This window comes from Stegostoma tigrinum, chromosome 16 (assembly GCF_030684315.1).
Source record: "Stegostoma tigrinum isolate sSteTig4 chromosome 16, sSteTig4.hap1, whole genome shotgun sequence".
Taxonomy (NCBI): Eukaryota; Metazoa; Chordata; class Chondrichthyes; order Orectolobiformes; family Stegostomatidae; genus Stegostoma; species Stegostoma tigrinum.
The window spans coordinates 13,320,193-13,347,914 of NC_081369.1; the positions used below are offsets into that span (position 1 = coordinate 13,320,193).

Here is a 27,722-nt window from a genome sequence, read left to right on the forward strand (position 1 = left end):
CTATCCCCCTCACCGGGAGACAGAGGTAAGAAAATGCAAGGGTATCATCAAAACAAAAAACAAACGGAGAGGAAGGAACACAGTGAGACAAGCAGACAAGGAAAAGGCGAACGGGCTTTTCACCTTTTCCAAATCCTGCCTGGAATTCTGAGAAGTCAGACAAGGCCTTGGTTTGCAGGCAGGGGAGGAGTGAAAATGAAGGAGGAAAGAGGAGGAAAAAGCACTTGCATTTTTGAAACACTTCATAGAATCACAATTGTCCCAGTGCAGAATGGAGAGGCTTCTCATTCTCGCACCGTGAGTTACCTTTGTGGTACAGTTAACAGCCTTTGTGCACAAGGACAACAAAGTTCATAAACCATAAATTTGCACGGATCTGTTATTTTAACACAAACAACTGCAGATGCTGGTCACCTGAAATAAAATCAGCAAGTGATGAGACAAATCAACATCTGTGGACAGAAGAACACAGTTAATATTTCAAATCCAATACAACTCACTTATCTTCAGGACAGTTCAATGTTTCAGCAGGAAAGGCAGCACCTCAGTCAATGCAGCGTGCTGTCAATTCTGCTCTTGAGTCTCAGTCCGCATTATTTAAAGATGGAACATGATCCAGCATCCTTCTGATTTTGAGATAACAAAGTGTGGAGCTGCATGAACACAGCAGGCCAAGCAGCATCTTAGGAGCACAAAAGCTGATGTTTCGGGCCTAGACCCTTCATCAGAAAAAGCAAACCTTTTTCTGATGAAGGGTCTAGGGCCCGAAACATCAGCTTTTGTCCTCCTAAAATGCTGCTTGAACTGCTGTGTTCATCCAGCTCCACACTTTGTTATCTTGGATTCTCCAGCATCTGCAGTTCCCATTATCTCCTGATTTTTGAGGCTGGATACTTTGTGCCAAGCTGACACTAAATGAAAAAAAGATACGTGGAGAAGAGGAAGTGAGAGCTTTCTTCGAGAATTAGCAATGTCAGCATTTGTGAATTTCATTTGAATGTAATGATAAACAGTAATTTTTACTGAATCAAAGACTATTTATTCAGATACTGGATTAATTTTTTAGGTCAACATTGCAGGAATAAGTTGTGAGTAACTTGGGCCTGAAATAGTTTTTTTAAAATTTCACAGTTTTAAACTTGGTTTCATTATCATTAATGCAGCCACCACAACCAAATCAAACTTAAAAATTCAGGATACATATCTGGCCATTGACATATTAGTTAGTTTATTTAATAAGTTATATGGCAACAATATGAAAATCACTGATTGGAATAACTGTGCAACAATGGAAAGATGCCACATCTTATGTAATCATGGATATGCATGGCACTGTTAAAAAATCCAATTCAGCACTGAAGGAACTCATACTAACGGCAGTGATTTAGTCACTTGCAAAGATGAGAAGCCTTGCTCACAAAACAGCTCAGTTCCAAACAGTGAGACAACTTGTGCTACAAACCAGGCTGAGAGATGGTGAAAGATTTTATTCCAAGGAAAGTGACTTTTGGTATGCTTGTCTACAGACAGCCGAGCTAAGCAATTTTACCAACTTCAGAAAAAAAGTTTAAGAAAACAATGGAGTGGTATTAATCTGGTAACTACAAATCAGTCAGCCTAATGTTAGTGATAGTAGGAACTGCTGATGCTGGAGTCTGAGATAAGAAAGTTGTGGAGCTGGATGAACATAGCAGGCCAGGCAGCACCAGAGAAGCAGGAAAGCTGACGTTTTGTTTCTGGATTCTTCTTCAGAAATGAAATGTTACCACGTGTTAGTGCCTAATGTTAGTGGTGGGTAAACTAAGGTAAAATAAACTCTCACGTGGAGTATAGGGATTGGTAACAGTACAGTTTCTTTAAAGGCAAACTATGCCTGATTAATCTGATCAAGTTGTTTCATTAAATAGCAAAGAGGATTGGAGGCAATGTTGTAGGTTTATGTAAAGGCTGTCAAAAACACATCAGACTCATTCAGAAAACAGAAACATACAAAATGAAAGGAACTTGTGTGTTTTTTTATTCATTCATGGGATGTTGGTATTGTACAATTTTGGGGAAACCAATTTCAGACGATGTCTTGATTGTGGAGGCAGTACAAATGAGGTTTCCCTGGGTGACATCAGCGATTAAAACTTCAGTCATATAGAGGTTGCAAAAGCTGGAATTGGTCTTCTAGCAGGAAAGGTTAAGGGGAGATCGACAAGAGTTATTCAAAATTGTGAATTTTAATAGACAAAACGGGAAGAATCTATTTTCTTTAGCAGAGTGCGCATTCACAGTTGGAAAGTTTCAGTGCTAGTCGAGGTTGGTTTGAGTGCTTCAAGAGACGTTACTGTTTGCATAACATTAAAGTGAGCAAGTCAGATGTTATAGACTAAAAATAATTGATAAAAATAGGGGAAATTAGGATAGTATTTTTGGATTATAGGCTCATAGAGATGTACAGCACAGAAACAAACCCTTCAGTCCAACTCATTCATGCCGACTGGATATCCTGAATTAATCTAGTCCCAATTGCCAGCATTTTTCCCATCTCCCTCTAAGCCCTTCTTATTCATGTACTCATCCTGACGCTGTTTAAATGTTGTACCAGCCTCCATCACTTCCTTTGGCAGGTCATTCCGTGCACACACGCCCGTCTGTGTGGAAAAGTTGCCCCTTAGGGCCCTGTTAAATCTTTCCCCTCTCACCTTAAACCTGCGCCCTCTGGTTTTAGACTCCTCCATCCTGGGGAAAAGACCTTGTATCTTATCCATGCCTCTCATGGTATTATAAACCTCTTTAAGGTCACCCCTCAGCCTCCGATGCTTCAGGGGAAAAGCCCCAGCCTATTCAGCCTCTCTCTATCGCTCAAACTCTGCAACCCTGACAAAATCCTTTATAGCCTTTTCTGAACTCTTTCAAGTTTCGCAACATCCTTCCTATAACCGGGAAAGCAGACTTGCACACAGTATTTCAGAAATGGCCTACCAGTGTCTTGTACAGCCACAAAATGACCTACCAACTCCAGTACTCAATGCACTGACTAATAAAAACAAGCATATAAAATGTCTTCTTCACAATATAAAAACCGAAAGAACTGTGGAGGCTGTAAATCAAGAACAAAAACAGAAGTTGCTGGAAAAGCTCAGCAGGTCTGGCAGCATATGTGAAGAGAAATCAGAGTTAACATTTTGTGTCCGGTGACCCTTCCTCAGAACTCTAACTGCACTGCTGGACCAAACTGCACAGTTGCAGCTTGTTTCCATCTGAGTTGCTTGTAGGTTTTGTATGAAGTTATCGACTGTTATTTCACTCGGTGAAAACTGTTTCCTTTGTATCCATCTTGAAATCATTAATTCCTTCAATGAAGCAAGGAGATTAGTGACCTATTCCAGAAAGTCAAATGATGAAGGATACTACTGGAACCAGTCTTTGTTTCTAAGGTTTATTTACAAAGTTACTCATTACAAATGTCCACCTCCTAGCTCCTACAGTTTTAGTCTCCTACTAATAAAAAAATTCATACCTCCAGGGTAGATAAGACTTGAATGTAGAGCTTCTGGCTCAGAGCATTTTCTAGACAAGGATTTCAATCTATTAGTGTTGTTCTTGAAATCCCAAGGTGCACAAAAATCCTCATACAATAAGCTGTGTCCTGATATAAAATGGAAGAATCTGAATTGCAATGGCCCTTACATGATTTCATCATGGAACCTTCTGATGTGGAGTTAGGTGTGTTGCCATTGAGCCTGCTCTTGCACTTAATTGAAGCACAACTGGATGGCACTGATTAGCATCTGGTCTAGTCCACAAACAGTTCAGCAGACCAATTAATCTTTGTGATTTCTCTGACCTTTTTTGTTAGATATAGCATCATCTTTCAGTGATATCGTAACATGACCAACCGGGATTGGAGTACACACTCTACAAATAGGATTGTTGATTTAAAGTTTCAGCATGTCCCCACTTTAAATCGTTCCACTCAGTGATAATCTACTTTAACATTGTGCGGCTAATGGTGCTGCGTTCTGAGCATTGCTACTTCCACAGTAATGTTAATCTGCCTTGCGTTGTGACGCGTGAGCTGATTGGTGCCATCTTGGAGCCATCATGAGTAGAGATGTTTGAGGTATCAGTTGCTTTTCCTGATAACTGCAGCACAGGACACTACTGAATGTCGAAATGCTATATCAATTGTGTGTCATTTTCAGGAATGAACCTGAAATTTGTAGACTGCTCCCTTCTATGAAGGTGCAGTTCCTGACTCTGAAATCCTCTTTTTATTTTAGACCCTCAGGTATTGATGGTGTGGAGCTTTGTTTTAGACGAGGCAGAGAGGCCACTTAAAGTCGGTGAGAGGCAATTGCTGCAGGTAAACTGGTTTCTTTGGCTCAAGGGCTTGTTGGGGTGAAAGATACAGGGTGCAGTATTTATTCTTCAGGAACGTAAATTTTCAATCCTGTGATTAATTCTGGAGCCGCCCCCAGAATGTGGCCATGTTCAACCTAGCATCAGCTGGAGGCAGCGAAGCCATTTGAAAGTTGTTTAAGATTCTTTCAAGCTTGTGATTTAGCATATGTGGAATCACTCTTAAACATGAATTGAAAGCGTCCAGTAAGTGACGGTAATCAGTTTGGTGCTACTAAAAAAACAAGGAAAACGATCACTTTGGAAAAGAAATTAGAGGTCCTGAAACGGTTTGAGGCGGGAGAACGAGCAGTCACAATCAGCAGAGCGCTTGGCCTACCCCCTACATCAGTGAGAACAATCCGTGGTAACGCTGACAAAGTCAAACAGAGTGCACAAAGTGTTACGCCTGTGAGTGCCAACAGGATAAGCCGGATCCGGAGCAGCATTATGGAGAACATGGAAAGACTCTTGGAAGTCTGGATAAAAGAACAAAACCAGTGCAAGGTGCCTGTCAGTTTGATGGTCATCCAGGCAAAAGCCAGAAGCCTGTATAACAACTTGCGGAATGAGCAGAGTGCGCATTCACAGTTGGAAAGTTTCAGTGCTAGTTGAGGTTGGTTTGAGCGCTTCAAGAGACGTTACATAGAACATAGAACATAGAACAGTACAGCACAGAACAGGCCCTTCAGCCCACAATGTTGTGCCGACCAACTGTTTGCATAACATTAAAGTGAGCGGTGAAGCATCTAATGCTGACCCTGAAGGGGCTGATGTATTCCCTGCCCACTTGAAGGGAATGATTGGAGAAAATAGTCACTCATCAAGCCAAGCCTTCGCCACTGATGAAGCAGGGCTTTACCGGAAACGTATGTCACAGAGAACTTACATCTCCAAAGAGGAGAACAATGAGTACGCCAGCAACCGCAGAGAATCTCATGATGCTGGCCCTGAAATTCATCATGAAGTCATGACCTCAACAGGGGAAATAGGCTTTGATAAAGTCAAGGACACTGACAGTGTGGAATTACAGGTGCCCTGTGGTGATGAATTGACCAATGAAGAATTAATGCAACCGGAGAGTCAACGAGCTGAAGACGAAGATCGCACTGAAACCGTACCCCCTCGAGTACTGTCAACAAAACGATTGTCAAAGGCTTTCCAGCTCATTGAAGAGGCATTGAAATCTTCACTGAGGGTGACACAAACAGAGAACGTAGTGCCAAAGTGAACAGGGCGGTCAACGAACATGTTAACTGTTACAGGCAGATCTACCGGCAGAAGAAAATGAAAACCATCCAAGATAAATTGGATAAATTTCTCAAGGTTGTTAACAATCCTGGCCCTCCATCTCGCTAATTCCACCAAGAGTATCCGTTCAACCAACTCTTCCTTCAACCCAGAACTAAAATCACTGTATCTTCATTTATTGAGCTTCTGTCTGCAGAAGGTGTTTCTATGTGGGCTGAATGAGAGAAGGTGGACCTTTCACAACACGTTTGAACACAAGGATTAGAAACAGGGATAGGCCAGGTAACCACTTGAGCCTGCACCATCGTACGATGCTGATCTGATTACAGCTTCAGCTTAATTTTCCTGTCTGCTCCACATGACTCTTGACTTTCCTGTTGATAAAGTTGAATATAACAATTTTGAATACCGTCAATGTTACCCCCCCCCCCCGCCCCAACTGCCACAAGCTGTGCTCTGGGGAAGAGAATTACCCCCAGAGATAAAGTTTTCTCCACCTCTCCAAAGCAGGACTGCTATTTTTTAAGAACATTTAGTTCTAGACTCCCTGACAAGGGGGAGATACTCTCTCAGCATCTACTCTGTCAAGTCCTTTTGGAATCTTGCATATTTCAGTCAGTCCACCTCTCACATTTCTAAATGCCAATGGATATAGTTTCAATTTGGTCAGTTTCTCACCTTAAGATAACCCCTTCAGCCCAGGAAACAAAGCTGCTCTTGTAATGAGCTCCCACAGCACAGTGTCCCCCCCCATCAGTAAATATCAATGACACCATTATGAATAATGCTGTGTCTCTGTGGACTTCCACTTGATGAAGGCAGGTGTTGGTAACAAAATTCGACATTGCCTTCTACGTACCAACTCGGCCTTTTGCTGACTGCAGGTAAAAGAGGCTAAAGAGCAGAATCTCAAGCCGTAGCCTTTGGTCATGGTTCACCACTCCTTCCCGTGTTTATGAGATGTAGCCAACTTGCAAGTAGGTACTGTATGATCCTGCCAGCAGTCCTTCCGTAAGATCCTCCAGACCCAATGGCGAGCAAGCCAGTTCAACAGCATCATCCTCTCTCAAGGCAACATGCCCATGATAAAGCAGTCATCAATCAAAACCACCTCCACTGAAACACTTGCAGAAGTCCTCAAAGCCTCCCTGAAGGGGTTAAAGGTCACCGCCGAGTCATGGGTGACCCTGAATTCTAACAAATTAAAGTGGAGAACGTCAATGCAGGAAGGCACCCGAGTATATCGAAGGACTTAATCAGGAATGTGCAGAAGCAGAGTCAAGGGGTCAGAGACAACATCTCAAGTCATAGCCTCTCCGCAACGTCTTGCTTCACGTGGCAGAGCTTGTAGACTGTACACAGAATGTGTCAGCCATCATGAAACCCATTGCACCAGCATGGAAATAAGTCACCCTCAATCTCAAGGGATGGCTAAGAAGAACAGAGAGAGACTGGTGAGTGTTATCTAATTTGAATTTGTACAATATTTCTTTTATATTTGTTGATTTATTTTACAAGGTATTTCATTTAGGAAACTACAGGAGTGAAAATGTATTATACAGTTTTATGAACTTGCGACTGTCTTTTTCAGATAGGAAATGTGCATATGAATCTAGCTGCAATTTACACAATGATTCCAATGGAAACTTCTGACTCAGTTAAAGTTGTTTCACTCAAAGTCACAATTGTATAGAATGTAACTAGGATTTTAAGTGAGGAATTGCTGTATTCCAGATGTATTTGGTCTAATTCTAAACCTGTGCTTTTGCAAGTCCTACAGCTTGACATCCACTTTTAAATTCTAATTAAATCAGTCCAAAAGATAAAGCTAATGATTTCAACCTAAAGTGCCAAGTGGATGATCCGTTTTGGCTTACTGCAGAAGTCCCCGGCCTCTCAGATGCCATTCTTTAGCCAATTTGATTCACTTCATGTATATCAGCAAACAGCTGAAAGCTCTGGATAGTGCAAAGTATGTGGGCCCTAACAACAGTAGTACTGAAAACTTGTGCTCTAGAAGTTGCCATGCCTCTAGCCAAGTTGTTCCAAGACAGTGACACTGACATCTACCTGACCAATGTGAAAAAAATGCCCAGGTATGTCCTGTGGACAGAATGTTGGACAAATCCAGCCTGGCCAATTACCGGCCCATCAGTCTATTCCTGATCATCAATTAAGTGATGGAAGGTGTCATCAACAGTGCTATCAAGCAGCACTTGCTCAGCAATAATCTCCTCAGCTCCTCCTTTCATTGCAGCCTTGATTCAAACATTGACAAAAGAGCTGAATTCCAGAGATGAGGTGAAAGTTGACATCAAGGCTGTGCATGACCAAATGTGGCATTAAGAAGCCGTAACGCAACTGGAGTCAATGGGAATCGTGGAAACTCTCCATTGGTTGGTGTCATACCTAAAGCAAAGGAAGATCATTGTGGTTGTTGGAGGTCAGTCATCTCAGCTCCAAGATATCTCTGCAGCAGTTCCTCAGGGTACTGTGCAAGGCCCAACCAAGTGCTTCATCGATGACCTTCTGTACATCGTAAGGTCCGAAGTGGTGTTGTTTACTGATGATTGCTGATGATTCATGGCTCCTCAGATACTGAAGCAAAGATGCCCAAAAAATGTGAGATAAAATGCAGGTTTGAGCTCACAAACAACATGTAACAATTTGCATCCACGCAACTGCCAGGCAATGACCATTTCCCATAAGAGAAAATCTAACTGTTACCCTTTGACATTCAATGCCATTACCATCACTGAATCTCCCACTGTTGACATCCCCAAGATTACCATTGACTAAACCATTAAACTGAGTTGGACCAGACATAAACACAGTGGCTACAAGAGCAGGCCAGAGGCCTGATTCCCCAAAGCCTGTCCATTATCTACAAGGCACAGGTCAGGAGTGTGATGGAATACTCCCCACTTCCCTGGATGAGTGCAGCCCCAACAGCACTCAAGAAGCTTGACACCATCAAGGCCAAAGCAACCCGCTTGATTGGCACCACATTTACAAACATCCACTCCCTCCTCCACCGACACTCAGTAGCAGTAGTGTATGCTATTTACCATTTACCATGGCTCCTTTGACACCACCTTCTAAACCCATGACCACAGCCATCTGGTAGGATATGACAGGCAGATACACGGGAGCTGCACCTCCTGCAAGTTCTTCTGCAGGTCACACACCATCCTGGCTTGAAAACATATCACCGTTCCTTCAGTGGTGCAGGGTCAAAACCCTAGAATGCCCTGCCTAAGGGCATTGTGGGTCTACCTACATTAAATGGACTGCAGTTGTTCAAGGCTGCAGCTCATCATCACCTACTCAAGGCCAACTAGGGATGGGCAATAAATGTTGGCACAGCCAGCATTGCCCACATCTTGTGAATGAGTTAAAAACGGAAGAATCTTACATCATTTTTCAAATTCTGCAATACCATTTTATAAGCAATCAACATGTACCTTGCAGATGAGAACTAGAAAAGGTGGAAACATTCCACAGCTGTCCGAACTTCTGACTTTCTGCAGGGTTTATTTTTCCTTCAGATTTGTAGCAACAACAGTATTTTGCTGTTGCATGATGAAGATGACTGAAATGGCTTGTCTTCTATTTTTGCATGTTGCCAACGTAAAATCTGTATTTAGCAGAACACAATCTAGCTTCAGTGAAACAGATGTGACCCAAGCTGCCACACCCTGGAAGCACAATTCAGACCATTGAAACATTTTTCTCATTTCCATGGTTTCCTTCCTGTACCTGTTGCTTCTTTGAAGTGTTTCAGCAGCTCCTCCCTCTGAAAAGTATCATCCTGTAGAATTGGAACTCCCATGTTGACTAATCTACACTACCATGACAAAGGAATCCATAACAATCAAAAGATTTACATTTTCTTTTCCCACTGTGGGTGAGTCGACTCTAACATCCATATCATTGAGCCACTCATCAAAACTCCTACTGAACTTGCCTTGAAAGTATCAATTGCAAGCCTTTTTTCAGTGCAAGTCTCTTAGATGACAAAGCTTATCCTTTCTGTGGTACAGGTAGTTCTCCTTTAATGTGATAGTTTTGTTCTTGTGTGACCCCGTGCTATAGAAACTCACATTATAGGGAAATCGTTATAGAAAAGCATTAAACCTGTGCAGCAGAAAGTTTGCATTACCCAGACAGCATCCAATATTTGTCAGTCATGTTACAGCCAATTCATGTAAATGAAGCACACATTATGGCAGAACTACCTGTACCTCATTAAACTTCAAATTATCTTCTGTTAAAGCACGTCATTACTTTTAGTTATGCTGCTTAATGCCATTTTGTTTTCACATTTCTTTATTTCTAAGGGCTCTTCTCCCAAATTGTAATGGCACTGTTTCCACCTGGAGTTATTTCCCTTCTGTGTTTGCTCTCCTGCTGCCCCAGCTTTGCGTCCCTGTTTCTGTTTTAACTTGGGCTGCTCCCTTCATCATTTGTTCCCTTTTCTCAGCTGCCCCTGTGAATTCATACTGAGGAGCACTGTCTTCTGGCGGATATTCATCAGTTCAGGAACTTTGCACTTCCCTACCCTGACTGACATCTATCTTTAGAGCTTGGTCAATCTAAACAATATTGTGTCAGTTGCCTGCTTTTGAATTCTCTCTTTGAAGAATAGTAATTTCATTGCCTGCTGTTTGTTCCACAAGGGTCTTCCACAGTTTGTCACAATCTCTGGTCAGGTCATCTCTGCAACCATTTTTGTCCCTCAAGACCATTTCAGTCCATGATGGTCTGACGTGTAGCAATCAGATGATGCAAGTTAAAATTCAGTTGTCGATATTTACCGCTGCTGAAGGCTCTTCTCTAGCAGATAAAGTGTTTCTCTCGCAAAAGTCACTTCAAGACCCACTGTTAGTGCTTGCTTACCCATTTCTGCCCCAAACTACCAGCCCATGACCCCAGTTCCTAGTCGTCACCCTGAGCTTTCAATTAATGTTTAAAATTACCAGTTGGTTTTCCTGAACATTCCACATTATCATGTCTCTCCAGTCATTTGTACTGTCTGGTCCATATGGTAGCCAGGTAGCTGCCTGGTAATATGCCTTTGAGCGTGCAAGCTGTGTCACAGGCATCAAGTTCTTTCACATTGCTACAATCTACATCATCTTCGTTAGAACCCTGAGTTCAAAATAAAAGAGCACTTGCTGTACAAGTTATTTTGTTTGATTCTAGTGAGTGGCTCAAATTAAAAGATTTTGGAGTTCATTCTGATTTGTTGCAAGGAATGAATCTTAGCAGTTTGATTGCCATGTTTGAATAATGTCTTACTATCACATATTGTTAGCTTGTCAGGGCTTCTACTCTTCGTGGTTCCCTATGGGAGAATCCAGTTTCTGAGAGGAGCCTCGAAATGTTTTCTGAAGCAGGATGAGCCTGTCAGCAGCCAAGACAGGCATGGGTCTGGATGGGCACAGACCACAAACTGTTTTCATTGACCTGATAGAAGCTTGTGAGTCTTGAACACTGCTCTTGACTTTGTCCTCCAACACCCTGTGGATGAGTCCCTCACTGAACCTCCCCGTACAATATTCACCGAGCCTTTGCTTAAGCCAAAAATAACAGCTTGCAGATTGGGCAGTATCTCAGCTGAGGTATACATGTTTGACAGAGACTAAGTTGTGCAAAACTTATGCTTACTTTTCCAGCAAACCTGGAATGAAGCAAGATTCCCAGGAGATCTCAGCAATGCCAAAGATTGTCTCAGTCTTTTGGATTGCCCACTTCCAGCTGCAGAAACATTTTTGTCACAATCCCAATGTGGATTCAGAACATTATAAGGCATGACAGATCTGATCTTTACCATTCTGCAGGACGTGCAGTAATGAGGGAATACTTCATGGAAGGGTCTTCAAATGAGACCTTGAGGGCAAAGCTTAGAAATAAAAAAAGGGGTTATTACCTTGCTGGAATTATGCTAGAGGCCTCAAAGTAGTCAGAGGGAAATAGAGGAGCAGATATGTAGCAAATCATAGAAAGTTGTGAGAGAACAGTGTTACAGTTGTCGGGACTTCAGTGTTTCTAATGTTAATTGTAATTGCCTCGTGTGAAAAGATCAGATGGGGTGGGTTTTTTTTTTAAATGCAAGAGACCTTTTTGTGCCAGGATGCAGTTGGTCCTACCAGAAATGTAGTGCTAGACTTACTCCTAGGGAATGAAGCTGGTCGAGTGGTTGAAATTCCAGTGGGCAAGCATTTGGTGTCTAAATTAAGGGAAGACAGATTTGAGTATCATTAGACAGGGTCTGCCAGAGACTTGGAGTAGCCTATTCACAGTTAAGTCTACATTTGGAAGGTGGGAGTCTTTTAAAAATAGTATTCAGGGCCACTGTATTCATTTTAGAGTGAAGGGCAAAAGCAGCAGGTCCACGGAATCCTGGATTTAAAGAGACATTGAGAATTTTGTAAAGGAAGAAAAGATGCATTTGTCAAATGCCGTGCATTGAAAACAGGGGGAGGCCCTTCAAAAGTATAGAGTGTGTGTAGGGGTTTGTTTGAAAAGGAAATGAGGAGGGTATAAAGGGGTCATGGAATATCTTCGGCAGATGAGATCAAGAAAAACACCAAGGCTTTTTATTTGTTGAGAGTAAGAGAATTACCAGAGAAACAGTGATGTCTAATTGAGACTAAAGGGACAACCAATAGATGTAGGTGAAGTCTTAATTGAATACTTCTCATCTGTATTCACAAAGGAGAAAGATATTATATTAGGGAATTTCAGGTTGGAATGGTGAGGTTCTGACGCATGTTAAGATTGATAAGGAGGAGATATTAGACTTTTTAATAGGCCTACAGGTGCATAGATCCCTGATGAGATGTACCCAGGCTGTTGTTGGAGGCAAGGGAGGAGATTGCTGGGTTCCTGGGAGAGAGATTTAATAACTTGCTGGCCATAGGTGAAGTGCCAGATAACTGGAGGATAACTAATCAGGTTCATTTTGTTCAGGAAGGGCAGTAGAGATAGGCCTGGTAATTACCATAAGACATAGGAGTGGAAATAAGGCCATTCGGCCCATCAAGTCCACTCCGCCATTTAAATCACGGCTGATGGGCATTTCAATTCCACTTCCCTGCACTCTCCCCATAGCCCTTGATTCCTTGTGAGATCAAGAATTTGCCGATCTCTGCCTTGAAGGCATCCAACGTCCTGGCCTCCACTGCACTCCATGGCAATGAATTCCACAAACCCACCACTCTCTGGCTGAAGAAATGTCGTCTCATTTCTGTTTTAAATTTACCCCCTCCAATTTTAAGGCTGTGCCCACGGGTCCTAGTCTCCCCGCCCAACGGAAACAACTTTCTAGTGTCCACCCCTTCTAAACCATACATTATCTTGTAAATTTCTATTAGATCTCCCCTCAACCTTCTGAACTCTAATGAGTACAATCCCAGGATCCCTAGCCGTTCATCATACGTTAAACCTACCATTCCAGGGATCATCCGTGTGAATCTCCGCTGGACACGCTCCAGGGCTAGTATGTCCTTCCTGAAGTGTGGGGCCCAAAATTGGACCAGTGTTCTAAATGGGGCCTAACTAGAGCTTTATAAAGCCTCAGAAACACATCACTGCTTTTATATTCCAACCCTCTTGAGATAAACGATAACATTACATTCGCTTTCTTAATTACGGACTCTACCTGCAAGGTAACCTTTAGAGAATCCTGGACCAACACTCCCAGATCCTTTTGTACTTCTGCTTTACGAATTTTCTCACCATTTAGAAAATAGTCCATGCCTGTATTCTTTTTTCCAAAGTGCAAAACCTCACATTTACTCACATTGAATTTCATCAGCCATTTCCTGGACCACTCTCCTAAACTGTCTAGATCTTTCTGCAGCTTCCCCACCTCCTCAGTACTACCTGCCTGTCCACCTATCTTCGTATCATTGGCAAACTTTGCCAGAATGCCCCCAGTCCCTTCATCCAGATCATTAATATACAACGTGAACAGCTGCGGCTCCAACACTGAACCCTGCGGGACACCACTCGTCACCGGTTGCCATTCCGAAAAAGAGCCTTTTATCCCAACTCTCTGCCTTCTGTCAGACAGCCAATCCTCAATCCAAGCCAGTAGCTCACCTCAAACACCATGGGCCCTCACCTTACTCAATTACAGATCATTTAATCTGACATAACCTGGAGGGAAATTATTGGCAAAACTCAAAAGAATGGGATGAATCAATATTGGAATGGGAAGGATTAATCAGGAATAGTCAGCATGGATTTGTTAGAGGGAGATCCATTCTGACTTATTTAGGTTTTTTGAAAAGTGACTGAACATATTGATCAAGGTGGTGCAGTTGATGTGGTTTAAATGGGCTTCAGTAAGACCTTTGACAAGTTCCCACATGAAAGGCTGGTCCAGAAGTAAAATCCCCTGGGATCTAAGGTATGTTGACAAACTGCATCCAAAATTGGCTTAACAAAAGGAGGCAAAGGTGATGATGGAGGCTTGATTTTATGATTAGATGACTAACATTGTGCCACAGGGTTCGGTACTGGAACCATCGCTGTTTGTTATTTACATTAATGACTTGGATGTGAATGGTGAAGGTATACTTGGTAAGCTTGCACATGACATGAGAATTAGGGATGTTATTAATCAAGAGAAGGATGGTTTCAGGCTACGCTCTGATATTGATGAGCTGGTAAATTGGGCAGAACAATGGCAGATTAAGTTTAATTCCGATAGGTGCAAGGTGATTCGTTTTTGGAGGTCGAATAAGGGAAAGACATATACATTGAATGGTAGGTCCTAGGGAGTAGATCCCTGAAGTTGTCAGCACAGGTAGACAGGGTGATGAAGAATCCATATGGAATGCTTTCGTTTATTAGCTACGACATAGAATATAGGAGCAAGGAAATCTTGTTACAATTTTCTAAAATATTGGTTAGGTCACAGATGGAATACTGTGTGCACTTCTGATTGCAACACTATCAGAAGGACGTGATCGCACTTGAGAAGATGCAGAGGACATTTAGATTAGATTAGATTCCCCACAGTGTGGAAACAGGCCCTTCGGCCCAACAAGTCCACACCGCCGCTTGAAGCATCCCACCCAGATCTGCACAACTTTGGACTGTGCAGGAAACCGGAGCACTCGGAGGAAACCCACGCAGACACAGGGAGAATGTGCAAACTCCACACAGATAGTCGCCCGAGGCTGGAATCGAACTCGGATCCCTGGCACTGTGAGGCTGCAGTGCTAACCACCAAGCCACTGCGCCGCCCTGAAGAATAAAAGAAATTACCTGAATGTTACTTGGGATGAAAAGTCTCAGTTATGAGGAGAAGCTTGGTTTATTTTCCTTGGAGCAGAGGAGACTGAGGGGGCATCTGATTGAGGTATACTAAATTACAGAGTTGATCGTAAGAGTCTCTTTCCCATGGCAGTCGTGTCTAAGACCAGAAGGTGTAAGTTTAGGTGAGGGCCAAGTGGTTTCGGGAGGATTTGAGAGAATTTTTCACCCAATTAGTGGTAGACGCATGAAATGTGCTGCCTGAGAGGCTAGTAGAAGCATACTTATGCAACACTAAGAAGCATCTAAATGGATACATAAAATGCCAGGGCATAGTATAGGCTGTGGACCAAGTGCAGGTAAAGAATTTGGGTTTGATGTAGTTTGACATAGATATGGTGGGCCAAAGGGCCTATTTCTATGCTCAGTGACTCTGTGACGTCCAGGAAAAATGCCAGGAACTAAACTAAACTGTCTACATAGCCTTCATCAATCTGTAGAAGGTCTTCAGTTCAGCCGATCGTAAAGTTCTCCGGGAACAATATCCATGGACATACATCAAGGCTGTGCAGCTTTTTCGTATGAAATGACTGCCCTGGTTCTCTGTGGCTGAGTGGAATCTGATGCCTTTCCCATCAGAAGTAGCATCAAGCGAGGATGTGTGTTTGTACCCACCTGTTTCTTCAGCTTCTTAGTGACCATCCCCACCTTGTCACCAAGGAAACTCAAACTTGATGGGATTGTTCTCAAGCTGTCAAAGGCTGAAAGTGAAGATGGAAATCTTGCTCGCAAAGCCCTCCAGCATGCAGTTTGCTGTTATAGCGTAATGTGCACAGAAGAGAGCTGGAGATGTGATTTACTGCCCTCTAGTGGAGATAGAGGCATACACATCTCACTATGATACTGAAGGGTGTTTCCAACTGAGGAGTGAAATTAACCACAGATAATCATCTAACTCCTACAACATGTGAGCACAAAAGACACCGTGGCTGATGTTCGGAATGAGCCATGATCAAGCCAGCATAGTAATCAGAATGCCAGATGCAAAAAAAAACTTATAAAAACACATGAAGAAGGAGAAATGGAGCAAAACTAAAACCTCAGGACAAAGCATTTATCTGGGAAATTGTTAACTGTTCAAACTATTTCTGATGGAGCTGTTGAACTGTGTTTGGTTTTGTGCTGTTGGTGTGTGGGCACTTACATTCTTTTGAGGAGGGCGATGTATAGTTGAATTTGTAGTTCTGAATTCAGTGAAGGTAGGACTATTCTACCTGATCTGCATGTTGGTCTGATCGACAGCTGCAGTGTAGCATTAAAATGGGCATAATGAGAACCAGAGTAAAAGTTGTTTCTTAAAAATCGACCCATATATTGCACCAGATAAAGCGATAGATGGTGTTTATGACCAGGCTTAAGAACAGATGCCCTCAAAGTTTTCAGTGGCTGTGAAGTACAGGCCTTCTCTTCTGCTGCTTGTATGAATTTGGTATTTTCTGTAAGGGTCTGTGATATCCAGCATCCAGTCAAATTGAAGAATCCTCATGAATTGTAAATGGTAAAGCTAAAGAAATAGAAATAGAATTACATTTATCTTTTACAATATGAAGATTATAACATACACACAGGATTAAGGGAGAAATTTTGAAAAAACAATATTTCTTTTTCCTAAGAATTCACAACAATTAATCTAGGGGAATGAAATATCACACTTATTAATTTTTAAGTTCCAGTGAGTTTCAGCACTTAATGAATTACAGTGAATTATTTAAGTTGTAATTGCTCCTGATTAAACAAAATCAGAAGTCACATGACACCAGGTTATAATCCTACTGGTTTATTTGAAATCAAAAGCTTGAGAGCGTAGTCCTTTTGTCAGGTGACGCTGCATTCCAAAAGCTTGTGATTTCAAATCCACCTGTTGGACTATAACCTGGTGTTATGTGACTTCTGACTTTGTACCCCCAACCGCCCCCAGTCCAACACTGGCACCTCCACATCCTAATTGAACAAGACTTCAATGTTTCATTGGTTTTTAATACAATACTAGTGGGTCATTAGTTTATGTTCACACCTTAACAGGGACTTCTATAGTAATGCTTTTGAGAAAAAAACGCAACAACAGGCTTTGGAGGGGCAAGTTATCACTGACAACAGCTTTCGGGTTTCTGCATTTAGCTGCACATATGCAGACAACAGAAGTGGCTGTTAGTTTTACACAGCACGAACAAGATTAAATGCTTCATAAAGACTGAAAGAAATGAGGATGCTTAAAATAAGAAACAAAAGCAGAATTTTCCAGAAAAGTTCAGTAGTTCTGGAAGCACTTGTGGAGAGAAATCAGAGGTTAAGGTTTCGGGTCCAGTGACCCTTCCTCAGAACTCAGATTAGATGCTTAATTCTGGTACAAGCTGTTGTAACATTCTGATGCAAACTGATCTAATTCATTAATAAAAACAGAAAATACTGGAGAATACCAACATCTGCATGTTTTGTTTTTATTTAACTCACCATTAACTCTTTTTTTCCACAAATGCTTTTTTGCCCCTGTAATTATATTAAATATAACCATATGTGGACATTATAAAATAATAAATTTCCAACTACAAAATTGTCACATTATAATACAACCGCTCTGACTTGGGGAGATCACACACGGGAATTTTTGGTGATGTTGAGTCTTAATCTTTAAAGGAATAGATTGAACTGAAATTGGCCAATGTGTTTAATTCCCTGAATGTGCGTTACCAAGGATGGAACCTTGTTCTTCAGGCTCACATTCAGAAAATCTGTCTCCATTCCTCACAGTTCCCTATTGATGAACTTTAATAGTCAGAAGATCATGGGGACCACATCTCTGGTTCCCATTAGACAATCACAGAGGGCAAGGTTTCAACCGAGCAACAAACATTCACAATGTCATTGACAGAATAACTATGTCACATGAGTATAAATAAAGTTACACAGCTGACTTTTTTGGCTTTGAGTTATTTGTGTTACTGATTACATTTCATTTATTTCGGATCAGATTCAACAATGCATAAGCTCATGGAACAGTCACAAGATTAACGAGTACGGTTCAGGACAGCTTGCAAGTAGATTGCAAAACGGCTGATAGAGTCTAACAGCGTGCAAATCCCTGCCAGCTAGACATGTAGAGAACCCGTCGATTGAATTAATACCTGCCAACTGTTCACTTGTTCCTAGTGCAGTGTTGCTTGGTGCTGGCTGTTTTAGACTGAATGAAATTGCCCATGCACACTTTCTTACTCTGTGGGAAATCTTCTCTCGTAAAATGAAAGATTCAGACATGGTTCAGAAACAGTTCTGCAGTAACTAATGTTCTTGTTGCCATAAGGTACTCCTGTGCGCCACTGTCACCTCCCAGAGAGTCAAGTTTGTGTTGAACGAGCAGGAAAACCAAACTAAATGAATGGAAATCCCTGAGGAGATCTTGGCCTTGATATTTTCCTACCTGTTGGTGTGTGAAAGGCACTCAGTCTCACAAGTCTGCAGAAAATGGGCAGAGGCTGTTGCTTCTCCTGCTGTGTGGTATTACACTGTAGTGAGGTGAGTGGATATTCTGCGGCATTTATCTGTCTGATGAGTAGTAGCCATTGCATATAGTCCCTTTTGCAAATAATCCTTTAAATACTGGGCTTGAAATGTTACAATATTGCCCGCCCTGAATAAATGAAACAAAATCGGAAGTTGCTGGGAAAGCTCAGCAAGTCTGGCAGCGCCTGTGAAGAAAAATCAGAGTTAACTTTTCGGGTCCGGTGACCCTTCTTCAGAATTTGATGAATAAACAAAACGTTTTTATCGGTTTTGTTTTGAATGTTTCATTCAAGTTGAGTAATGTATTTGCTGGGGCATGGACTTGCTGGTGGTTCGTGGGCCCCTCATCCAATCATATAGTTGTTCTGGCTGGTTATATATAGTCATTTTCTATAAATGGATAGAAAATGTAAAGATGGAATAAAGAAGGAAGTTATTCAGCCTGTTGTATTTGTGCCAACTCTTGATAAAAACTGCCCGATTTCCTGTTCCTTCCCCATAGACCTTAAATTTAAATATGTTTCCTGTTACCTTTGAAAGTGACGATTGATTCTGCCTACACCACCCTTTTAGACAGAGCATTCCAGACCAGAACAGGTTTTGTTGTGATCTTGGAAACTTTAGAATTGGATGAGTGGAGATGGGTGGAATCAAGCTGCTTTTTCGGATGGTGTGTGTACACCTGTGTTGAATGCAGTACGATGAAGATTCAGTAGCTTGGTTCCCCAAGTGAGAGGATTGTTTTATTAAAGACTGTGGAAATTGTGTCTATGTTCTCACATTTACAAGAATGAGAGATGATCCATTGAATCATACGAAATTCTGAAGGCGTTTCACAGAGTAGGCACTGACAAACTGTGTCCACCGACTGGGGAATGGTAACGCAGCCTCAGGATGAGTAGTCAATCATTTGAATCTGAGATGAGGAAAGATTTCTTCACTCAGTCACTGGAATTCTCTATTTCGGGAGGTTGTGGATGACTATATTTAAGAGCGGGATAGACAGAATTTTAATTTCTCAGAAGAATCAAAGGAAATGGAGAGGTGGTGGGAGTTGATGCCTAAGGTGAATCATTGTCATAATGAAAGGCATAGCAGGTTTATTGGGTTATACACTCTATTCCTGCTCCTGTTTCTTGTGTTTTTGTGCCACTTCATTGGAGGGGAGGCCTCTTCACATGGCGGCTGAACGCTGCAACAGTGGTCCACTGATAGCTGCTGCTCAGGTTGGACGGGGTTTGGTGATGGACGCCTAACAGCCCCAGGCCACATTGTTGGCGAACAGCTTTCAGGCTTCTAGCAGTTTTTGTTGTCAGCGATGGACACATCTGCCACAAGGCGTATCCCAGTGGTGACGCCGAAATGTCCCTGCAAGTGGGCTCTGAAGGCTACCCACTGCTGTCAGATGGGTAGCTTCTGCAGGTGCTGAACCACCTCTGGGATGATCTGACCTTAACCTGACATCTCAGTCTCACCTTGAAACCCGACCGCAGCATCAGGAAGTTTTCACCCAAGACACCGCCGATTAAAAAGCAGCATTTTCGCTGAGACTGCAGCCGACTGACAGTGAACTCCTGTGGCTATATATTGTGATTAGGCATAGTCTGGCTTGGCAGTGAGACTGTTACCACTGAGCCATGGCATCTTGAGGCAGCCCTCGGCACCAAACGCCTTGCGCAGCAGAACATCACAGAGGTAGCATTTTCAAATCCCCCTGAACCTCAGTGGATTTCATTGCTCGACAGTGCAAATGTTAGTTTTGATGTTTTGATTGGAACTAGCATTAGGAGTTACTGCTTGCACCCTGTGTCCCATTCACACCTGCAAATTAACGCACAGCCCATGGCCGGGGCAGCCTTACAGTGAATACACGTTTTTGAAGGGAGCTCTTACCTCGGAAAGATGCATGCGATGTGTACACTGTGACCTAGTCCCAGTGCTCAGTCTAGAATATTCAGTTTGAGCTTTCTAGCCTCATGGACCTGGAACCGCCACACCTTAAACCCAACAGGCGTTGCTGAGCTTAAAAACGTTCTTATAAAAATATTTTTTCAGATTTGCTGTGTGAAGGGGAGTGGTAGCCAAATGAGTGTGATGTGCACATCATATGGAGCTTGTTAGATTAAAAGGTACACAATTGAAGAAGGTGTAAGATCCCCGAAATAAATCAGGGAAGTTGTAGTTTGGTTGCAATGCTGCTTCAGTTATGTATGGGGCATTAAAGCAGAGTGACTATTTCGCCAAATGAAGTGATTGACATGATCTTACCTCCAGGGAGTATCTTAAGAATGCTGCAAAGGAAGGACAGTTTCACTGATTGCACTCTGCTTTTTGCAGTTCATCCATAAAAGCGTGCACAGGGTCTGTTTAGCAAATGATCAGTTTAAGAATAGATTTGCAAATTTGAAAGTTAAAAATGTCGATGAATGTTTGAGCAAGCAGCAGAAGCACAGCTTGAGAGCTCCAGTTGGAGGTTTTACAAGTTCCACATTATTTATCACTCCTAAATGGAAATATGTTAAGTGTAGTGAGGAAATACAAAGTCTATAAAGTTTTAAAGGAGACAAATGGCATTCGTATAAATAGTAGTTCAGAAATAGGAGGGATCAGACAGGACAGAAATGCAGAGCAGATAAAGACATGTTTGGACAGCATGCAAATAAGGCTGGTGAGCCACCAGTGCAGTTACACGTGGGACTATCACACAAGGTAAAAAGTCATCATAGCCCCAGAAGATCTCTCCACTTGGGAGAGATGACTGGTGATGAGTTTAGAACATAGAACAATACAGCACAGAACAGGCCCTTCAGCCCTCGATGTTGCGCTGAACCGTGAACTAATCTAAGCCCCTCCCCCTACACTATCCCATCATTATCCATATGCTTATCCAAGGACTATTTAAATGCCCCTAACGTGGCTAAGTTAACTGCATTGGTAGGCAGGACATTCCATGCCCTTACCACTCTCTAAGTAAAGAACCTGCCTTTGACATCTGTCTTACAACTATCACCCCTCAATTTGCAGCTATGCCCCCTCTTACAAGCCGATGTCATCATCAGAGGAAAAAGACTCTCGCTGTCTACCCTATCTAATCCTCTGATCATCTTGTATGTCTCTATTAAATCCCCTCTTAGCCTTCTTCTCTCCAATGAGAACAGACCCAAGTCCCTCAGAACTTTCTTCATAAGACGTTCGCTCCAGACCAGGCAACATCCTGGTAAATCTCCTCTGCACCTTTTCCAATGCTTTCACATCCTGCCTGTAATGGGGTGACCAGAACTGTACGCCATACGTTTAGCCTGAGGGTTTCCGTGCTTCAGGCAAGATACAAGGTTGAAAAGGTGGGACTGTTAAAGTAATGATTGATGTTTTGGAGGGTTCAGTGTCAAATCTATTTGGTTAGAGTTAAAGGACCAACAAGGCGGTTCCCCTCCAGTTGAGTCTATACTGTGGGCTGCTGAGTAGTGGGAAGGAGATATTGGAGCAAACCTGAAGATAAATTGCAGAAAGTTTCAAGATGTTTAGCATGGTGTTAACAAAAGACTTTAATCATCCAAAAATGAACTGAGTTCGGGGAAAAGAGTGAAAGGAATTCTTGTAATGTGTACAAGACAATTTTTTTGATCGATTGGAGTGAAAGCAATGCTGGCTGCAGCTATGGGGAATGAAGTAGGTCAAGTCATGCATGTTTCAGTGGACAAGCATTTAGGAAGCAGTGGTCACAATATCATTACATCTTGAATAGCTACAAATAAGGACGAGGAAGAACCTCATGTGAAAGTACTCAGTTGATGGAGGGCTAATATTGATTTGAAGAAAGATCTGAATCAAGTGGATTGGAAACAAAGGACTGTAACAAAAAACAAAAATAGTAAAAGAGCAGTGGTAAATCTTCAAAGTGGTAATCACTCAGGTACAGACTAAATATATTCCTGTAAGGGACTAAAGGAAAGGCATCCAATGCTAGAGCTCTGTGCCAACTGAAAGTAAGGTACTTAAACTGAAACTGATAAAGGAAGCTTCTAATAGTATCTCACCATTTGTATCTACATTCACGAAAGAAGTTACAGTTGAGAATCCCCTAAAGGAGAGGTTGATAGAGAAATCTGGAGAAGATAAAAACAGATAAAGAGGAAGTACTTAAAAGATTGGCAGTGCTGATAGAAAAATCCCCAGAAAAGATAGGAAACACCTAGCTTACTGAAGGAAGTGAGGGTGGGAATTGCATAGGCTCTGGCCCCTTTAGATATGGGCTACTAAAAGACTTGAGGATTGCAAATGCTAGACCTCTGTTCAAAAGACAAGAGAAAAATGAGCCCAGCAAATACAGGCCAAACAAACTAATGCCATAGTGGGGAAGCTTTCACAGGTAATAATCCAGGATTCAGAAGTGGCCCTTGGAAAATAGAGACAATAGAAAATGAAAATCAGCACAGACTTTTAAGAAGCACATTGTGTTTGATTGTTGTGCTTTATATGATAAGCAACAGAGAATGTTGATGATAGAGTTGCAGCTGACATTATATGTATGAATTTTCAAAAGGACGATTATTAAAATATTACATAACAAAAGTTTTAGCAAAATTGAAATATATGTGATTACAAGAGCAGTAGTTGAGGTAGATACAAAATTGACTAAGAAACAGAAAGAACAAAGAACTGTCATGTCAGTTACTTGAAGGGAAATGTACCATAGTGTTCCCCCAGGGATCAGCATTTCTCTAAACCTGGGGACATTGGATATCTTTTCAAAGTTTACAGATGATGCAAAACTTCAAAATGTAGTAAGAAGTGAGATGGATAGTGACACACTTTACATAGGACACAGACTGGTGGCAGATGAAATTTAATACAGAGAATTATGAAGTGATATAGGAAAGAACAAGGAATTGGTACAGTTTAAAGAAGCTGTAAGAACAAAGGGGCCTGTTGGTGGTATGAACACAGACCTTTGAAAGTGGCTATACAGATTGAGAAGGCATACAGCACCATTGACTTTATAAGTAGAGGACTGGAATGGAAGTGTAACAATTTAGGCAAAACATTTGCAATAATGCTAAACTGCAGCTGGAATGCTCTGTTCAATACTGTTCGGCACACTTCAGAAAGTGTGCCGAACAGATAAATCTTGGAGGGCTAGCAGTAGAGAATCACTAGAATGCTATCAGGAATTTGGGACTTCAGTAGAAACTTAATGTTATCTTTTGAGCAGTGAAGGCTGAGGGAAAGTTTGACAGAGATGTTCAAAATCATGAACAATTTTGATAAAGTAAATTTGAAGAAACCACTTCCAGTGGGAGAAGGATCAGCAACCAAAGAAACAAATTTAAGAAGTGACTTCAAAAGAAAAATATTACGCTGCAGATTTTGAATTCACAGTCTGAGTGGATGATGGAGACAAGTTGTATTGTAATGTTCAAAAGGAAGAAATGGATAATGTTAAGGAACCAGGAGAGAGTAGCCATTTGAACAGCTCTTTCAGGGTCCAGCACAGGTATGCTGAGTTGAATGGCCTGTTTGCATGCTGTATCATTCTAGATCATATCTACCCATTCAAGGTACTCGTGATTATTGTGTTTAATTCTGTGCTTTTTGTTGACAGTCCAGAGGGACCAGTTGCTGTATTCATCAGGTAAAGTGAAGTGTGTTTCTGTGGCTCCATTTAATCCTTTTTTACTCCATATTCATATATAACAAACTGGATCAGTGCTTGTGCATGATCCTGAAATGACATTGCTGTCTGTCTACAACCACATTTTTGAGATGATTAAATCCTTACTAAGCTTCGATTTGATCCATGTTCACGGCAGTCAACGTGACAGCAACCAACAAATGTGCATAGTCTTAGGCTGATGTAGTCCAGGCTTACAGCAGGATGAAGTTTAATTCACGATGTTGTCTCTGAATTGTGCCTTGTTCACATGGTATCTTTGTACTGACTGTTTGCTGTACTTTTGCTGTCAGGTGTGACTCTGGAGAGGCAAATGACCAGAATGTGCGTGCATGCCGACAGTTCCAGCATCATATCAAATACCTGAAGATTTTGTGCAATCAGTCTTTAGAAGCAAATCGCAAGAACTTTGTCCAAATTCTACACAACTTGTCTGAATCGGCAACAGAACTGTTGGGCCTCTCCACTGTGTGTATTGGTGAAAATCCTTTCTTCTATTCTGGGCAGGACTTGCTGCAAAGTATCAAAAGTTTATTTAAAACAGCCTCCCATGTACCTCTCCGCCACATTGACTTCCGAGAAATGCCGTTCACTTTGGATGATAACATCGTCCAACTTGTCACCAGCAGAAGTCCCTCTTTAGAGAGTTTGTTCATCAATAATAAGACACTTGTATGCAAGGTGACTTCTGAAACTCTTCAGGAGGCCCTGAGGACTTGCCCAAATCTGGCTGCTCTGGGATTGTTTTATGCAAGCCTGACAGAAAACATTCTAGCTGAGCTGCTGAATGCCAAGCGACCGCCATTGAAACTCCTTCAGCTACACTGTGAGCGTATGGATAAATATAATCCAACTATCTCAGCTGAAATGTGGGAGGCTCTGGCGAAGAGATACCCTACACTTTGTGTGGACATCGAGCTGGACCATACAGTCCCTGCTAAGAAAATACCCCAAATCCTGCAGCCTACTATCCCAGTGGTCAGCCTAGAATTAAGTACCTTCACTTTTATGGTGGAGCAAGTCAACTTTATCTCTCAAAACTATCACAACACGTTAAAAAGGATTGTTCTGCAAACAACGTCCTCTGATGAACTGAACCAGGCTTTGATGAGACTGGCATCTTCCTGCTTGTCTTTAGAAGAGATTCATTGCTACTGTGTGGTGGCCGTGGATGTGGTGCATGCTTTCATTCTGCACTGTCCCAGACTCTGCAGATACACACTGAAAACCTCTAAAGAGCCACACCCCTGGCTGCCAGCAATTCTACGATGAACTTAGGAGTTGAGCTGCATGACCCAAGTTGTCAAGTGACGGTGAATAAACATCTGTTGATTCTGCTATATTCAGCTTGAAGAAAGTGCACAGGCTCTGCTTTAATGGGCTCTCTCCAAGGAGAAATCTAAATGTTTTGAAAATTGAAAGGCCTCAGCTTGCAACAAAAGGACCCAATAGTACAAAAGACATTAACAAATGGAAAATTTACAGCTTCTGCAAAACAAACAGCCTTAAAAATCATTGTGGTGTGCAACAACTGACGGCCAATTGTCTCCTAATCCCGTGCCTTCAACATTTTGCACATAGTAACGTGATGGTCAGGTCTGTTCTACTCTCTAACATCCTATTCAGTAAGCAACTCTGTCCTGAACCTTCTATATACATACAGAACCATTTAAGTTCGTCAAGAGTATTTACACTGCAGTGAGAAATTGTGCCCCAAAGTCACACCAGGCCTGTTTGGCCTCTTTTTATAAACTCATAAATTGCATGTTTTACTTTTCATTATTGGTATTCCTTTGGATGACTGCTGTTTTGGAAACGAAGGAGTTGGTTTCAGTGCAGTGGGAAGTCATCTAGGGTTCCATCTTTCGCAGAGCAGCCTTCAGGGGGTGTAAAGGAAAGCGGAGGGTCAGGACAAACAGCAAACAAACCTAACCACCACTTGGGTTGAAAGGTGGATAGCTTCCTCACTCAAAATTCTCCAGTTTCGAACTTCTTTAATATGACGGTAATTAGATGTGGGTCGATTAGATTCTTGTGGCATTGATAATAAAATATTTCAAAGTTGAGCTCTCTCCCCTCACACCCAGCATAATTATCGTTGTTGTCTTTCTCATTAACGTTCTTTTAATTTTGTAGTGTACAAGGATGTGTTCAGACACATAATCAGCAGTGCCCTGAAATGGGATCTCTCAACATCAGCATTGACTGTGCTTTAAAAAAGATCACTTTGTTTTTCTGGTGATCTTTTGGAAATATTAACAAAGGTGTGAATACAGTTAAGAGTGCTACATTATTGTTCCTGATTATCACTGTTAACTACATAGAGAGCTAAAAGTAAAACCTAGAATTTATAAGCTGTTTTTTCCTATAACTTTGCAATAAGAATTCCAGTAACTTCATGACTGTTAAATGCAATGGCTTCTTTTTGTCTATTTAATAATATTAAAATACTTAATTTCTATCATTAGACTCAAGAACATTCTTTTGTACTTCAAGTGCTAAGCCGGAGTCTTAGAAACAAACAAAGTTTTTTCCAATGGAGTGATGGAGCTATGACCGGTTGAAGAGCCTTACTCTGTCACACAGCTGTTTTCTTTGATCTTATGTGTCTGCTTTGCCTGTGTAAATCATCCTGGGTTATCTTTCTACATTCTCCTTGTGCAATCACAACATTAATGGTGATAAGGAAGCATCATGCTGTCAAGAGATAGTAGGAACTGCCGATGCTGGAGAATCTCAGATAACAAGGTGTAGAGCTGGATGAACACAGCAGGCCAAGCAGCATCAGAGGAGCAGGAAAGCTGATGTTTTGCGCCTAGATTCTTCTTCAGAAATGAGGGAGGGGAAAGGTGTTCTGAAATGAACCCCCTCCGTCCCCAATTTCTGAAGAAGGGTCTAGGCCCAAAACATCAGCTTTCCTGCTCCTCTGATGCTGCTTGGCCTGCTGTGTTCATCCAGCTCTACTCCTTGTTATCTCTATCATGCTGTCAAGTTTTAATGATGAAAAACATTGCTGTTTTATCTTCGATTCTTTTTATTATAATGGTGGTGAAGGGAAGCTTTTCCGACTGGAGGCCTATGACCAGCAGTGTTCCACAAGGATCAGTGTTGGGTCCACTACGTTTTGTCATTTATATAAATGATTTGGATGTGAACATAGGAGGCATGGTTAGTAAGTTTGCAATGACACTAAAATTGGAGGTGTAGTGGACAGGAAAGGTTACCTCAGAGTACAACAGGATCTTGATGAGACGGGTCAATGGGCTGAGGAGTGGCAGTTGGAGTTTAATTTAGATAAATGTGAGATACAGCATTTTGGAAGGGCATATCGGGGCAAGACTTTTACACAGTTAATGGTAAGGTCCTGGTGAGTGTTTCTGATTGAAGAGACCTTGAAGTGCAGGTTCATAGTTCTTTGAAAGTCAAAGTAGAAAGGATAGTGAAGAAGGCATTTTGTATGCTTGCCTTTCTTGGCCACTGCATGGGTATAAAATTTGGGAGGTCATGTTGCAGCTGTACAGGACATTGGTTTGGCTAGTTTTGGAGTATTGCGTGCAATTCTGGTCTTCCTGCAATAGGAAGG

At 41.9% G+C, this 27,722-nt stretch overlaps 2 protein-coding genes across 4 annotated transcripts in view; one reads left to right on the forward strand and one right to left on the reverse strand.

The window, feature by feature from the left end:
* tradd (tnfrsf1a-associated via death domain) overlaps positions 1–520 on the reverse strand; it is a 33,900-nt gene extending 33,380 nt beyond the window's left edge. The window contains exon 1 of the mRNA XM_048546605.2: positions 501–520. The gene's annotated coding sequence lies outside the window, so the exon portion shown is untranslated. The remainder of the gene's footprint in view (positions 1–500) is intronic.
* fbxl8 (F-box and leucine-rich repeat protein 8) lies at positions 1–26,550 on the forward strand. Of its 3 annotated transcripts, XM_048546597.1 has the most exons (5): positions 1–25; positions 4,272–4,354; positions 18,269–18,480; positions 24,071–24,100; positions 24,433–26,550. In XM_048546597.1, exons 3-5 carry the CDS (start codon positions 18,344–18,346, stop codon positions 25,409–25,411), a joined length of 1,146 nt encoding a protein of 381 aa, XP_048402554.1. In that variant the 5' UTR covers positions 1–25; positions 4,272–4,354; positions 18,269–18,343; the 3' UTR covers positions 25,412–26,550. The 3 variants fall into 3 exon arrangements, with proteins under 3 accessions (XP_048402554.1, XP_048402556.1, XP_048402555.1); XM_048546599.1 differs by lacking the exon at positions 24,071–24,100; XM_048546598.2 differs by lacking the exons at positions 1–25; positions 4,272–4,354 and adding an exon at positions 6,109–7,094.
* The last annotated feature ends 1,172 nt before the right edge of the window (positions 26,551–27,722 follow it).

Excerpts from the sequence above, each read along its gene's own strand:
- fbxl8 (XM_048546597.1), top strand. The coding sequence starts at position 18,344 with ATGGAAATCCCTGAGGAGATCTTGGCCTTGATATTTTCCTACCTGTTG. Across the intron at positions 18,481-24,070 it reads TGGTATTACACTGTAGTGAG|TCCAGAGGGACCAGTTGCTG; the intron begins GTGAGTGGATAT and ends TTTTGTTGACAG. Across the intron at positions 24,101-24,432 it reads CCAGTTGCTGTATTCATCAG|GTGTGACTCTGGAGAGGCAA; the intron begins GTAAAGTGAAGT and ends TTTTGCTGTCAG.